Source organism: Bipolaris zeicola (genome assembly GCF_000523435.1).
Source record: "Bipolaris zeicola 26-R-13 unplaced genomic scaffold scaffold_86, whole genome shotgun sequence".
Taxonomy (NCBI): domain Eukaryota; kingdom Fungi; phylum Ascomycota; class Dothideomycetes; order Pleosporales; family Pleosporaceae; genus Bipolaris; species Bipolaris zeicola.
Genome location: NW_006912135.1, coordinates 5,658 through 21,006, shown reverse-complemented (window position 1 = coordinate 21,006; position 15,349 = coordinate 5,658). Strand labels below are relative to the sequence as shown.

The 15,349-nt window shown below is 54.0% G+C and overlaps 5 protein-coding genes across 5 annotated transcripts; 4 read left to right on the top strand and 1 right to left on the bottom strand.

Annotated features, from left to right (window-relative positions):
* Positions 1-102: 102 nt before the first annotated feature.
* COCCADRAFT_97647 (uncharacterized protein) lies at positions 103-282 on the top strand (the record flags this gene model as incomplete). Its single annotated transcript, XM_007714660.1, has 1 exon — positions 103-282. A coding segment is annotated over one exon (180 nt), but the record flags the coding sequence as incomplete, so codon positions are not given.
* Positions 283-378: 96 nt separating this feature from the next.
* On the top strand, positions 379-2,829 carry COCCADRAFT_97627 (uncharacterized protein; the record flags this gene model as incomplete). The annotated part of the gene is made up of 1 exon (XM_007714659.1): positions 379-2,829. The coding sequence occupies one exon, from the start codon at positions 379-381 to the stop codon at positions 2,827-2,829; it is 2,451 nt and encodes an 816-aa protein (XP_007712849.1).
* Positions 2,830-4,125: 1,296 nt separating this feature from the next.
* Positions 4,126-6,395, top strand: COCCADRAFT_97667 (uncharacterized protein; the record flags this gene model as incomplete). The annotated part of the gene is made up of 2 exons (XM_007714658.1): positions 4,126-4,543; positions 4,621-6,395. The coding sequence occupies 2 exons, from the start codon at positions 4,126-4,128 to the stop codon at positions 6,393-6,395; spliced, it is 2,193 nt and encodes a 730-aa protein (XP_007712848.1).
* Positions 6,396-6,786: 391 nt separating this feature from the next.
* COCCADRAFT_5510 (uncharacterized protein) lies at positions 6,787-12,757 on the top strand (the record flags this gene model as incomplete). Its single annotated transcript, XM_007714642.1, has 5 exons — positions 6,787-6,791; positions 6,846-8,601; positions 8,655-10,967; positions 11,012-11,218; positions 11,264-12,757. The coding sequence occupies 5 exons, from the start codon at positions 6,787-6,789 to the stop codon at positions 12,755-12,757; spliced, it is 5,775 nt and encodes a 1,924-aa protein (XP_007712832.1).
* Positions 12,758-12,939: 182 nt separating this feature from the next.
* On the bottom strand, positions 12,940-14,791 carry COCCADRAFT_37257 (uncharacterized protein; the record flags this gene model as incomplete). Its single annotated transcript, XM_007714657.1, has 2 exons — positions 12,940-14,472; positions 14,630-14,791. 2 exons carry the CDS (start codon positions 14,789-14,791, stop codon positions 12,940-12,942), a joined length of 1,695 nt encoding a protein of 564 aa, XP_007712847.1.
* Positions 14,792-15,349: the final 558 nt, after the last annotated feature.

Below are 15,349 nucleotides of genomic sequence, written 5' to 3'. Positions count from 1 at the left end.
CAACAAGCCCATAGCCGCGCTGCCCATCTCGCCCGCACAAGCCTGCCCTGCTTTGGCGGCCCACACTCATATCAGCCTGGAGCTCCACGCCATCTCGCCGCCATGTTGAATTCGTCAGACTCGCACCGCCGCCGCAGAAAGGACCCGGACCGCGAGCGCAGAAGCTCCCGCACAAAGGATAGGGACAGAGACAAGGACAAGGACAAGGACCGCCCACGCCATAGGAGGAGCCGCTCCCGCAAGACCCGCTCCTCGGCCTCCAAGGACGACGACGACACTGAAAAGCCGCCCCTGCCCAGCCGCCCCTCGTCTGAGCGGGTGCGCACTTCGACCTCGACCTCGACTCTCGCCTCCTCGCAGGCCTCCAAGTCGCACAAGATGGCAGTCGTGCCCGAAATGGGACGCCGCGGCTCGTTGGGCTCGGACAACACCTCGAGGATCAGCTTACCGTACCCGTCGCATTCCAAGACGTATGCAAAAGAGAGCATCTACGCCCGCGACACCATCGACAGAAGAAAGTCGAACATGACGCCAGAAGCCACGGATGTCGACACAATGGTGGCAGACAAGGACAACGAGGAGCCCACTGTGGCACAGCCGCCCAACCACGTACCACCCCCACCCTCGCGAGCGCCCCCAAGTCCCCCGCTCACTGCGACTACCGCCGCAGACTTGAGGAGGGCAGCCAGCTCAAACAGCATGTGGCGCAGAGACGCAGACGTACTTGCCCGGGAGATGGAGGACGGTCGCCAGAGCGTGGACAGCGGTACGCGCATGACATCGCACGCTGGCCCCCGAATAGCATCACGCTCTAGTGTCAGGGAGGGCGACGAATTTGACGGCACTGACCTTACCTCCACTACCGGATCACAGCCCAGCACCATCCGTGCAAAGTCGCCTCAATTGGCGCCGAGGACGACGACAGCAAGTCCCTCAAACGCCCGGCCGCCGGGCAGGACCTCGACGCCCGTGAGAACATCAACACCAGCCAGAACATCAACACCAATCAAGGTCAAAGTCAAGAGCAGAGCACCGTCAGAATATACCCTTGATTCAGAAGCTACCTCTGTTATTCAGGATCACAGTGCCCACCATCGGGGCTCATCTCCCCCTCAGTCAGATGCATCGCCCTCTTCTGTTGTAGATTCATCACCGCGCACTCCCACCCAGCACTCAGTTCTGCCTTCTGTAGTCTCCTCTGCCAAGGATGGAACGTCTGTGATCGAGGTCATGACCGATCCAATGTCCCGCACGCAATCGGTAGACCCCAGCTATGCACAGGCACCCATGACGCCGCCACCTCCACCGCCGCCGCCAATGATGATGGACGCTCCTCGGGTCGACTACTTGCTGCAGAATGGCGGTCTTGCCAAGCCAATCCCGCGAAGCTTGCTGGCAGCCATTGATGGAGTTCCCGCTGCTTCGTATTCTCACTACACTACGCCGCGACTATCTGGTGCACAGGCCCACGATGTGCGATCGTTTTTCAAGCCACTGCAGAACGTTCTCAACAGTTACAATACCGTCATGGACACGAGTGGTTCGCTAGCCGTTGCCACGGGTTACCGTTCGGTTGCACGGCGCCTGCTCGATCGTCTCGAAAACGTTTTTGCTCGCAACATCTCATCTGAGCATTGCCAGTGCATGATGTGCTTTGACCGGCCAGTCGTTGAGGATTCCGCAGGGGTGAACTGGGGAGAGGTCTTGGAACTGGTTTCCGGCCGTTGTGAGCTACCACCGTGGCCACCATATGAAGAAGGTCCTGGGCCCGGACTGGGTATATCATCTGACCTAGAAGCACCATGCCAACGGATTGATGTCGATGTTCCCGAGCAGTACCGCGAGCACTATGAGAAACAGTCCAAGAAGACCAAAGTTGCAGTACAGTCTTGGCTGTCTGATCAGCAGGACAACGTCCCCGAAGATGCTGATGACGAGACACTCACATTTATCATGCTTACGCGCCTAGAGCAACCACAAAGACCGCTCTTCTATGCGCTGCTATGGGGATTGGAGAAACTTCCCAATCCCAGGACGCAGAAGCCTGACACGGGCACTCCGCCATACCTGACCAAGGCCGGCGTCGCACTGCAGCGTCTATATCGACTCACCAGCCCGCCGCGTGACCAGCTAACCGTCATGTATCTTATCCAGCATGCCGACATGCACAACATGCTGGCAACCCTAGCAGCGGTTACCAAGCATGAATGGGAGATCCTTGTGTCTGGGCGTTTTGACGGGTTCCTATGGTCTGGCGCTGAAGACTTACCGGACCTGAGCGGGACTCCACCTCGAACGGGCTCGAGGGCGGGCCAAATACGGCCAGCCGACGGACCGCAGCGCTTTGCTTCACCGTTCGCACCTTACTCACGCCCTGGATCCACCCGGCCGGGATCAGTGCGGCCGCCCGGAGGCGCCCCGGTACAGATTGATGAAGAAACGGAGATTGCCGTGTTGGCAGAGATCGAGCGAGAAATCTACCTGGGCATGGAGGCTATGGAGGACGCCTTTGAACAGCTTCACAACCAGGCAGAGATGGTACGGCGACGGCTGCGTGAGCGGGCTGCAGCTCTGTCCATGGTGGCACAGCGACGCAGGGGCATGGGAGGCATTGAAGTTCGGACGGATACCCCGGCCAACCTGCGCGACGCCGACGAAGGCATCGACGATCTCAAGAGCGAGATTGGACCTGACGACTCGGCCAGCAATGTTAGCAATAACCGAAGACGAAAAGCCCATCGGGCGCGCGAGAGGAGAACGCCGGCTCCGGTGGAGGAGGAGAGCGAGGAAGACGTGGCGCTTGCGGAGCGGATACGCAGACGTTTCTGATGTGAATGAATAAAGACTTTGGATGGACCTGGGCATTTGGAGGAGTTTCTTCTATCTTTCCTTTTTGCTTTTGTCTTGTTAGCAGGAGTTTTTTTTTGTTTTCGTTTTTGTCAATGGTTTGGGGCACCATGGCGGATACGATTTCATGGTTTGAGATGACGGCCGCAACAAATGGATACCCAATTTTAGTGAGAGAGTGTGGACGAGGGCATGGACTGTGCGCCGTGCTGCATCCTACATAGCTTGGCGTAGATGGCGTACGTATACGAAATGTATATTGTTTACTTTGCGGGTCAGACGGATGACGTCAGTTGTGATCGCTGCCAGCATGTTGATTCGCATGAGGGTGAAGGAGGAACGAGCATGCGGGGGGGAGAAGGGGTATGATGATGATGATGGTAGTAGTAGTGGTAAGTAATAACAAGTGTGCTCCAATCACGCTGGGCTATGGGCCGCCGCTTCAGACGGCTGGTTCCACGGATACATGGCGCAATGGAGACGACTGGCTGGCAGCATGTCGTGGACAGGACACGATGCGACGACCGAGACGAACGGCTGTTGCATGCTCGCAGGCACTCGTTGTTTTGAGGGGAATGGGGAGAGGGAGAAGACAGGCGTATCATGACTGCGTACGCGATGCAGTACAGTCCTACTAGTATATCCTTGCACGCGCCGGGCATGCATTCCCCTCCATGACAACGGCAGATAACAAACAGGCTGGGCACCGCGGATACTTGGACCTACATACATAGATCGACGCATCCATACACAGACGAGCGAAGCCCAGCCTGGCATCCACTTGGGCATTGATCACTCTCTCTCCGGTCCAGAGGCCGCCCGGTGCGCTTGTGCTGCGTTGTGCTGTGCTTGCTGTGTTGTCTATCCTTCGCATCGTCAGTCAGTCAGTCAGTCCCATCGACGCCCACCACCGACGGCCATCGCCCCCACCATTCGCCGCCGCCGCCGTTGCCCTCGCAATCCGTGTTTACCCAACACTGCCCTCTGGTCGGTAGGCGCCTCTCCACGTCCAACGCCCGCCCTCTCTTTTTGCCAGTGCATGTTCACTGGCCCGGCCAGCACTCGCTTCTGGCCCCGCCAAAGCCGATTCCGCGAGGCGCGACGTCGCCCTGTATTTGGCCTTTGACGCTCAGTCCTGTCGCTTCGCTGTGACCGCTCTTTCGCTGCACCACCACCAGTCGCTCGCTTTTGCCCGCCAGCCAGAACCCTCGCGCGTGCACGTCGCCCGCTCTGTCTCGCCCCGACCCCGCCTGCGCCGCCCCCGTGTCCAGCAACACCATGGCGGCCGAAGTAGGCGCCAACGAATCTGTCGACCCCAACACGCTCTACACCAAGCAGGAATGCATAGGCGGCGGCAGCTTTGGCAAGGTCTACAAAGGCCTCGACCGCCGGACCGGCCATACGGTCGCCATCAAGGTCATTGACGTCGAGAATGCAGAGGACGAGGTGGACGACATCATGGGCGAAATCATGATTCTCTCCGGCATGAACTCGCCCTATGTCACAAAGTACTACGGCTCCTACCTGGCTGGCACCGACCTGTGGATCGTCATGGAATTCTGCTCTGGCGGGAGCTGCGCAGACCTCATGAAACCAGGCATCATAGCAGAGGCTGAGATTGCTGTCATCCTAAAGGAACTACTCATGGGCCTCAGCTATCTTCACGACGACAATAAGCTGCACAGAGACATCAAGGGTAGGTTGAACAAAACATTTCTTTTCTTGTCTCTGTTTGCTTTCAGTAATTTCACCCAGACTGCTAACAATTTGCAGCGGCAAACATACTGGTTGGGTCAAATGGGCAAGTGAAGCTCGCTGATTTTGGTGTCTCGGGACAGCTTTCGGCCACAATGACGAAGAAGAATACCTTTGTTGGTACCCCCTTTTGGATGGCACCCGAGGTGATCAAGCAGTCTGGCTACGACGGCAAGGCTGACATTTGGTCTCTTGGTATTACTGCACTCGAACTGGCTAACGGCGAGCCCCCTTATGCCGACATTCACCCCATGAAAGTCCTCTTTCTCATCCCCAAGAACCCACCCCCCACATTGCAAGGCAACTTTTCGCCTGCCTTCAAGGAATTTGTCGACCTTTGTCTCCGAAAAGACCCTAGGGAACGTCCGAGTGCAAAACAACTTCTTCAGACAAATTTCATTCGCAAAGCTGGAAAACCTGCACGTCTACAAGAGCTCATCTCCAGGTACCAAGATTGGAAGGTTAGGTATCCAAAGGAGGCGGCCGAATCGGATGATGAGGCTACACCTGTCAAGAGAAAGGAGCCAGTCAATGAAGACTTGTGGGACTTTGGCACTGTACGGCCGGTGGGAGGCGGTCGGGGGCCTGCCCTCGCCCAGATGAACGAATCTGGTACGAATGCCCAACGCAAACCTGTTTCTCAAGCCAAGAACGGTTACGGTGACGAAAACGACGATACGATTCGGGAAAGTCAGCCTCCTTCTCCCAGCAAACGACTGGCACCATTGCAGACGAATGGCTCATCTGCAGCATCGGTGAGAACTGCAGCGCGAGTACCACTACCACCATCCCCAGAGAAGAAGCAAATTCCACTCTTCCCACAGCCAGCCTCGGAGCTTCCGCGGAAGTCGCCTGTGCCTGGCCTCTTTTCACCAACATCAAACAGAGGGCTAGTCACACCCACCAAATCACAGGCTCCTCAACAGCCAAGGCGGCAAACGCCCCTACAGCACACATTTGATGATTTCATCCAACGCGAGATAGCTGCAGATTTAAAGAACCTGGACATCACTCCGCAGCAACGAATACCAACACCAAGTCGAGCTTCAGTTCTGCCACAAATGGATATACCAGAGATTCCGCCGTTCCGCGGACAATCGACAAGTCCGTCTGGAAGCAGCTCACATGCCAACCAGCTGCCAAAGCCGCTACAAAGCCCCATTCGAACACACAACCTACCTGCCCTGCCCGGACAGAAGCCGCTTCCGCCATCCCAACAGTCGTTCGCACCACTGAGTCCAAGCTCCTACGTGCGGACTGACTCAGCGACATCAAAGGATCCATTTGGCAGTCCGATTATGTCTAACAGAAAATCACCGGCGGAACAAGCACAAGGCATGGAATCAACTCCTCCAGCGCCTCCACCACATGCTAGCAAACCGCCACCCACGTCCCGTGGGTCCTTTGGCCGCGCCAGACCTACAACCAATCACTCCAACCCAGTGCAAGCACCCGGCTCACCCGCAGCACCCGCGGAGATCACGGCGCTCAGTGGAGTTGTTGTGCCGGCGCTCGACGCTGCGCTCTCGCGACGGACGTATCATCTCAATCTCAAGAACAAGCAGGAGTCTGCGCAATCCCTAGACGACCCACAGGGCTTTATTGAGCGTAGAAGGCAAAGGCAAGAATGCCATGAAAAGATAGTCAGGCTTGTGAATGAGATCAAGGGTAAGTTTAGCGAACTGGATGGATGGGACGAAAAGGGGGAAGTGGGCATGGGGGGAGAAGTGGCTGGGTTCTTGGAGGGATTCCTGGAAGAGGTGCTTGTAAGGGTTGAGCCTGCAGACGATTAAGAGCAGCGAGCTTGATTGTTTCCGGCGCTGAATGCATTTGAAGGTGTTTTCTTGGTTTGATTGCTCCTTTGGCATGGCGTTTTGGCATTGCGGTTGCGGAGAGAGTCACCTGAGGGTTGCAGCGTATTTGCAGCCATGTTTCTGTTTCCTTGCCTTTTTGTTCTAACAATGAAACAATGATCATTTTCTACCACAAGAAACGTTTTGCTGTATCGCGAGTCACGGGAGCTTAAGATGAACGTTGGATGGAGCGGCTGCTGTGGGGAAGGGGCCAGCCTCCAATCAGGGCGCAGGCAGCTCCGAACCCTGACATTTGTTTCGTCACTTGTCCAGGGACATCTCATTACCATCTCTACACTTTCCGCTCAGCACCGAGCAAGGCTTTGCTACCATGGCGTGAGCGTCAAGCAATCTTTCGGGGAATACCAGCAGCTAATTTGAAATTACCAGGCGTACAATTCGCAGCCATGCGCTCGAGAAGCTTGCCCGCCTGTCGGCGCAGTCAACCTCGCCAGAGACGACCAACTCCGACTATGGCAGGATGTTTAAGCGATTCTCCAACGCATCCAACTCCATGAAGCTGCAGGAACTGGAGGCAATCCTGGCCCTTTGCAAGTCTGCGCCCTACATTGAGTCATTTGACGTTGCCGAGAAGCTGCTTTCCCGCCTCTCACCCTATCTCACCACGTCCTATACTCAGACTTTCGCGCCGTCGCCTAGCCTCCGCATCATCGAGCCCGCTCCCTACGAAGCCCTCACCTACAATCTTACGTCTGCCGTCCTCTCTCTTGGCCTCCGACATGAACGGCTACAAACACAGGCCGCTGTCGCGCTTCAAGGTTATCTCACGGGCTGGGCCACAGCAGCTGTCCATATGTCGGAACAGCAATTTGTCGACGATGGAAAGGACGACTTTGGGGCAGATGGCGAGCTGGCGGGGGTCATGACACACAGCCTCTCGCTCTTGGGCTTCTTGAACGCTTCGGCAGAGCATGTTCATTTCTGGAATGCCTACGATAGTCTGCAGCTTGTCCAGAATGTACGCACAAACTTGACGGAGAAGTTTCTAATTGCCTTTGAGACTGTACTATCTATTGTGCGTAACGCGCACTCACACCAACACGAACTGCGAGAATGGAAGCGCTACACCAAGCGTTATGCCGCCACTGGACGACCACTCGGAGCCATGGTTCTCCACGACTCATTCTTGAAGCTTGTGCTTGCTTCAGCTTCGCAGCTCGTTGGCACCGGCCACCGTCTGGTTTCGCAGGATTCTGTTCTCAACCACCTGCAGACTTGGCTAGACAACAAAGACCGCCTGCACCTCAAGGCCACGGCCGAGAATTCTCTTGCCGAGGGTCTGGCTAAGATTGCAGCGGAGGAGATGGAACGCCTGGAAAATGATCTCGAATACCTTCAGCGGGTCGGATCTGCTTGGCAGCAGCAGCAGGCATCATCGGTCAAGGCAAAAGTGCTTGTCGCATACCTCTGTTGTACCGTGTATGATAACGACACGGACATTACTGATGCCGAAATACTGACCTCTTGGCTGGACAACGTGCTCAATGACCCTGCGCAGAGTTCGGACCATGAGCTTGCGTCTACAGTCTTGAGGATCATGGCTATTCTGGCCAAGGTCTCACCGCAACTTGCATCGACCTTGGGGCAATCGCTGCCTCGAGTCATTGTTCAAGCCAACTTTGACCACCGAACGACTTCGGTGGCTGCAGAATCACTCGCTGCAGTCCTCAGTCTTCTCCCCCAAGATGCCATTATCACGACACTCTATAGTCTTGGCAACGTTATTAGTGTCGCTCCTGCCTCTGAGCGAAACCCGTCTGCGTCTCCAACGTTGAACGGTACAAAGACTGCGCGTGCAGGGACCGTCTACAACCATCAACACGGCAGTGCAATCTCTCTGGCCCCAAGCGACGTTGATGAGCCGCACCATGTGCACACGACAGTTGTTGAGACTATTGTATCAGTTGCTAGGAACTGCAAGGACTCAAAGATTACCGCACTTGCACTATCAATGCTCGTGCAAAAGATTGGACGTTCTGGCAAGGTAGTAGATGCAAAAATCATCACTGATACAGCCTTTCTGGGCATCCACAGTCCGCCTGGAGAATTCAAGTCGCTGCTCAAGCTTTACACTAAGCTTTCTCACGATGCTCTGGTATCCGACGATGTTGCAAAGCTCGAAGCTGTGAGTGTTCTCCCTTACCACAGCTACTTCATGGCAACTAATATCCTTTCCAGGTCATGGCTGCGCGCCTCAATCTCTCAAAGGAGATCACCGCCGGCGAAGACGCTTTCGAAATTTACCTTATGCACCTGTTAGATACCATTGTCAGCAAGGGAGATGCCCAAGAAACGTCTCACCGTCATCTTCGAGATACGGAGCTTGCGGCACAGGAAATCGCACAACTTCTCAAACCACTTGCAGTTCTTCTTGAACGAAACGCTGAACGACCCGAGTATGCCGAGCTTGACGACTCCATCATCGGTCTCCAGCGTGATGCCTGGTTCAACATTGTCGTTCATGGATTCGATTTGCTCTCCGACTTGGGCAAGCAGTATCGTGAAGAGTTGCGCACGCTTGCGCGGTTTAGCAAGCCTCTGATCACCGAAGAGCGCCCTTTCCTCTCTGAGAGTGATATTGAGTTGAACACGGTGTTGCGTCGCGGTAAATCGCCCGAGCACACGGTCGAGCAGAAGAAACGCCTTGGCAAATTACTTCCATCATGCGAAGCTGACACCAAATCACTCAACTACCAGGAAGCTGTTTTCTTGAGCACAGCTTACCTCGTGGAAGATTTGCGGGCAAGTACGGGAGATTGTACCAAGGCGCTTGTGTACTTCCTCGACCCCAAGTTGCGAACAGGCGCAGTCGGCAACTGCATGTCTGCTATCAGCACAACGGCCGTTCGAACTTATTTGACAAAGACACTGTCAGGTCAATCCCACACCTTCTCAACGCCTTATTTGGCGAAGCAGCTAGCCACCATGTTTGCTGCCTGCTGCCATCGCATCGCTCGCGTTCAGCAAGCGGCAGCCACTTGTGCCGATGTTGTCATTCGTGAAGTCCCATCAACCTTGTGCCAGAAGAGTGCGTTGTTCGCTCTTTTGGAGCTTCTTTCAATCATGTGGTATAGCTGCCTCGAAGGAGAGACGGACGAATACACTTGGAAGTCGACTTTTACCTCCAAACGATCCAACATCGCCGTCGAGCTCTCAGACGACTATGCGTTTCGACGGGCGACGCTAGATGCATTGCACAAGCGCGCAACCATCTGGGTCAAGGGAGCGCTGGACATTGCCCCTCTCGACGTCAAAGGACTTCTTCAGTCGTATCTCTCAGAGTACGACGATGAGTTGACTTTTGGACATATCTCGTTGGGCCGATCTTTTGCCCTCGAGATGGGCTCTGTTATTCCGTCTACGGACCAGCGTCTTGGTGCTGTGGAACGCCAGGGCATCAACATCAATACTGCGTCAGACTTCATTACCCAATACACCACCAGACAAGAGTACAAGTTCCTCGACGGTGTCGCTGATCAAGAGGAAGAATGGCTTAAAGGCGCACCCGCTTCGGAGTCTAGGTCAACGTATCTATCCCGTAGCCTGCATGAGGCGACTAGCCTTTTGGTAGATCTAGAAACCCGTACCCTGGGACATAAACACGTCGCCATTGCAGAGCTTCGCGACATACTTCGACGAGCTGCCGCCTTACTTTGCCGGGTCAAGACAGACCAGTCACCCATTGTTCAGCATCTGGTGGGTATACCATTTGCAGTGTTCTCGAAGCAATCCATCAAGCTCGGTATCTCATTATGGACAAGCGTTGCCAAGGAGAACCCTCGCATGGAGTCTCGGATTCTTGTTGCTATTGCTGAAAACTGGGAGAACACGGTGCGCAAGCGTCGGGGCATCTTCAGCCCTGCGTTGAAGCATGCCGACCCGTTCTACGGAAAGCAAGAATTTGCTGCCACGGACAAAGAATCGCTTTCGAAACGCCAGCAGCATGTCTACAATCTCATTGCTCCCCACTTCCGCCTGTTGCAATTCCTGTCCAGCCACTTCAATGCATCACGGTTGAGCAAGGCGGATGTCGAACGTGTCTATGTTCGGCTCATGCACATCACACTGGATGCGATGAGTATGGGTTGCGAGCAGCCTCTGGCTCGCGAATCTTACTTCCATATCATCTTGCTCGGGTTGCGCATCGCACACCATTGCACCACGATTTCGTCCAAGACTAGATGGCGATTGACGGATCGAGTATTGACTGCTGCTTTGGCATGGTTTGCCAAGGCTCCACAATGGTCTTTTGGAGGCAACAGACTACAGATCAAAGCTGAGACACATGTTTTGGCTGATGTACAAGCGCAGATTGATACCATTGGGAAGGTTACTACCGCTATCGATATTGGTACGAAGCTGAAGGCGAAGCAAGACTTGCTATCCCTGCTTGTCTCAAACGAATTGTCCCGTCTTACGGTGTGGCTTTTCCCTCTTGACGGCAAGAAGAACCATCTGATCTCTGGCCGTCAAGGCAACACGCTCCCTGATGTAAGTCTCTTGTTCCAGAACGCAGTGTAAGCTAATCTCTCTAGGCTGCTGTGACTGCGCATCTGAAGACGGCGTGGGCCGAGCATCCTGGAATTGCGGTGCATCTTGTCAAACGCTTCCAGTCCCAGCGTCTTAATAACGAAGTCAGATGGCAGGTTCTCAATTTTCCACAAAAGGCCCTGGATGAGCCGGATGCGCTGGAGATACTGTTGGGTAACTCCCTACCTAATGATGTCTCCTTCCAGCTCAAGGTATGTGCGAAATCATTAACTATTTCTTTTGCTGACCTTTTCTAGTACATGCTCTACTGGGCACCTGTCAACCCTATCACAGCCGTCACATACTTCATGCCAGCATATGGGAACCATCCCTTCATCATCCAGTATGCGATGAGGGCTCTGGAGAGCCACTCGGTGGATGTCATGTTCTTCTACGTCTATCAGATCGTGCAGACCCTTCGATACGATGTACTAGGCTACGTTGAGCGGTACATTATCGAGACAGCCAAATTCTCACAACTGTTTGCCCATCAAATCATCTGGAACATGAAGGCGAATGCGTACAAGGATGAGGCCGCCGAGATTCCGGATCCTGTGAAGCCGACGCTGGACAAGGTAATGGCTAGTTTGGAGTCGAGTTTCTCACCGGAAGACCATGCCTTTTACGAGCGCGAGTTTGCATTCTTCAACGAGGTTACCGGTATCTCGGGTACTTTACGCTCAGTTTTGCATGAGCCTAAAGAGGTCAAGAAGCAGAAGATTGAAGAAGAGCTGCGCAAGATCAAGGTGGAGGTTGGCGTCTACCTTCCTTCTAATCCCGATGGTCAGGTTATTGGCATTGACCGCAAGTCTGGAAAGCCACTGCAGAGTCACGCTAAGACACCGTTTATGGCCACCTTCCGCATCAGGAAGACCAGGCCGGAAGACCAAGGTTTGGAGGAGACTGAAGATGATGACCGGGACGTGGCACCAAAGAAAGACAACAGCTACGAAACATGGCTTTCTGCCATTTTCAAAGTCGGAGATGACTGTCGCCAGGACGTGCTTGCTCTACAGATGATTGCGGCTTTCCGGGGTATCTTCAACACAGTCGGTCTTGACGTTTGGGTGTTCCCTTACCGCGTGACAGCAACCGCGCCCGGCTGCGGTGTCATTGACGTGTTGCCCAACTCCATTTCGCGTGACATGCTGGGTCGTGAGGCCGTCAATCGTCTCGATGACTACTTTGTCTCTCGATATGGTAATGAAGACTCCATCCGGTACCAGGAAGCGCGTTCCAACTTTGTAAAGTCCATGGCTGCGTACTCCGTCATCAGCTTCCTGCTGCAGTTCAAGGACCGACACAATGGAAATATCATGATTGACGACGCAGGCCACATTATCCATATTGATTTTGGCTTCTGTTTCGATATTGCTCCCGGTGGCATCAAATTCGAGCGCGCGCCGTTCAAGCTCACGGCTGAAATGATTGCTGTCATGTCTGGAAAGAATGCGGCGAATCCATACACCTCGCAGGCGTACCGCTGGTTCGAAGAACTCACCGTCAAGGCCTTCTTGGCCAGCAGACAGCACTGCGACCATCTCTGCCACGTGGTTCAGGTCATGCTGGATAGTGGATTGCCGTGCTTTAAGCCAGAATCCATGCGTAACTTTAGGGATCGCTTTGTGCTGGACAAGAGTGAACGCGAGGCGGCCGAGTATATGCGAGGATTGATTGAGAAGAGTAGGTCGAGTTACTCGACAGGAACATATGATCGGTTCCAGCTTATCACGAATGGCATTCCTTATTAGGATTGTTGTTGTTGTTGTTGTAGGTAGAGGTAATAATTCTGTATATAGACACTATAGACGTAAAGAGACTTTTGAATCCAAGAGTGATTTCGGATCTAGGGATATCTCTGGATCTCAGAGTACTTATGGGGTCTAAGAAAAAACTTTTGGGTTCAATGATACTTTTGCAAAAGGTGATAAACTCATGTCGTGATCTCGGTCGGCTTCTTTTCCTTCTTCAACCCCGTCACAGTCTCCACATGGTCTGTACTCAGCACCGCCGATTTTATGAACAAACTTGCTACAAAGCCCAGGAATGCAAGTACTGTGTATGTGATCCACATGTTGCGCATGGCGTACGCAAACGCTTGCTTGGCAGCATATTCCCATTTGGGGTTATCGCCCAATGTGCTCGGCACCATGACGTTTGCAAGCGCATTCTCGCCATCCAGCAGTTCCCGTATATGCTGTGGGACGCCGGCGTCGCGCAGCAAGGAGGCCTGGGCATCCATGGAATTCTGGATAATTGTGCCGCCGACAATGGTGGACACAGCGACGGCAATGTTGCGGATAAACGTCAACGTAGCAGTTGCACTGGCGACATCGGACTGCTGGACCTGGCTTTGAATCGCAATCAGGGGCGCCTCGAATAAGACTCCTGAGCCCAGGCCGCCGATGGCTACGAAACCAACGGACATTGCCGTCGAAGTTGTTGCGCTGAAGGCGATGAAGAGGCCGAAGCCAATGGTAAGGAGCAGTGTGCCGATCCAGATGATGGGTCGGAAGCGTCCCGTCTTGTGCATTATGACACCGCATCCTACGCCAGCAAGGGCGCCTGTAACGATGAAGGGGAGGAGCAGCAGACCGGAGCGTAAGGGCGAGGCTTCGAGGACGGACTGGAAGAAGAGCGGCATGTAGTATTCTCCTGCTATGAAGACGAAGCCGTGCAGGAAGACGACGGATAGCACGGCGACATTGGTAGCCCGCTTGAACAAGGACATGGGTATCAGCGGGTACTTTGCGACTTTGGCCTCGCTGTAGATGAAGACGAAGAGCATAGCCGTGCCGATAGTAAGGAGAATGATAATCTTGGGCGAAGACCAGGGAAACAAGACGCCGCCAAAGTCGAGACCGAGGAGCAAGAGCAGCGTACAAGCCAGAAAAGTGACGATGCCCAGCCAATCTATCGCGCGAATGCCACGCAGAAACGACGTATGTTGATGCCGAATATCGAGAAAGAGCAGGACGAGAATCGAGGCTACACCACTGATGGGCAGGTTAATATAAAAACACCACCTCCAACTCACCAAGCTCGCGAAAAGGCCGCCCAGCACCGGTCCTACTCCTCCAGCCAACGCCCAAATCCCCTCTGCAAACCCCATCAGCAAGCTCCTCTCCCGCAGACTAAACAAATCACTAATGCACACGTGCACAAGCAATATCAGCCCGCCGCCCGCAGCGCCCTGGAACGCCCGTCCGATAATAAGTTCCTGCATCGTCTTTGCGGAGGCACACACGGCGGAGCTGACGAAGAAGAGGGCGAGGGCTACGAGCATGATGAGCTTGCGGCCCCAGATGTCGGAGAGCGATGCCCAGATGGGGCCAGAGGCGGCGTTGGCGAGCAGGTAGGCGCCGCCGATCCAGGTGTAGCCTGCGGCTGAGGAGAGGTCGCGGGATATGGTTGGGGCGGCTGTGGCGACGATTGTTGCGTCGAGGGCAGAGACGAAGAGGGAGAGCTTTTTTTTTAAGTGGGTGGTTAGTATATAGACATAATCAATCAAGGTTCTTTCTTTCTTTCTTTTTTCGTCTTTTTTTTTAAGGCTTCTTGATGGAAAAGTTTGAAGTAGTTTGATAAGAGACGATGGATGAGCAAGGGAAAAGGTCCAAACGTACAAACAACGCGGTGATAATAGCGACTAAGCGCACTTTACTCCTCTTTCTTCTCTCCTCTACAATCGCAACATCTTGGTCTACTTCTTCTCTTTGCGCTGCGTGCGCAATCCCGTCTTTCCCGGGTGTCGTGGCTGGTAAGGTTTGTAGCTCTTGTTGCTCCATCTCTCTCTCTCTTTTGTTGTTGTCAATCCCAAGGAGATAAGAAAATGTCAATTGGAAATTTGTGTTATGCCGCACCAAGCACTCTTGTTAGGCGGGGGAAAGGCTCAATCATATATCTACATGTAAACCATGCAATTGGGGGGTTTGAACAAAGAAAGATGAAAGGACTACGGATGACTGTGTGATGCTTACAGCATGTAATGTGGTGATGCCCTTTTTTTCCTTAGCGCCCGTCACCGCCAGATGGGCTGGGAACCAATCAGGTGGGGTGGTGGGGCGGGGCGCGATCCGAACGCTTTCTAGAGGCGGGTTAGCTGGCGCCCTTTTCTTCTACCCCACAATGGGGATGGGATGGGATGGGATGGCGCGGAGTCATGAAATTTCCTTTTGGGGAGGTTAGTCATGATGAGGTGGAGTGGTGATTGGGTGGTAAAATGGGGGTCTGGGGAATGCAGTGGGTTCTGAAATAGGATAATTGTCCAGGACGGGCAGGTGTATAGATGCGTTTGGGTTGGAAAAGCTGCAATGACTCATGAATACTACATATTCCAATCAGAC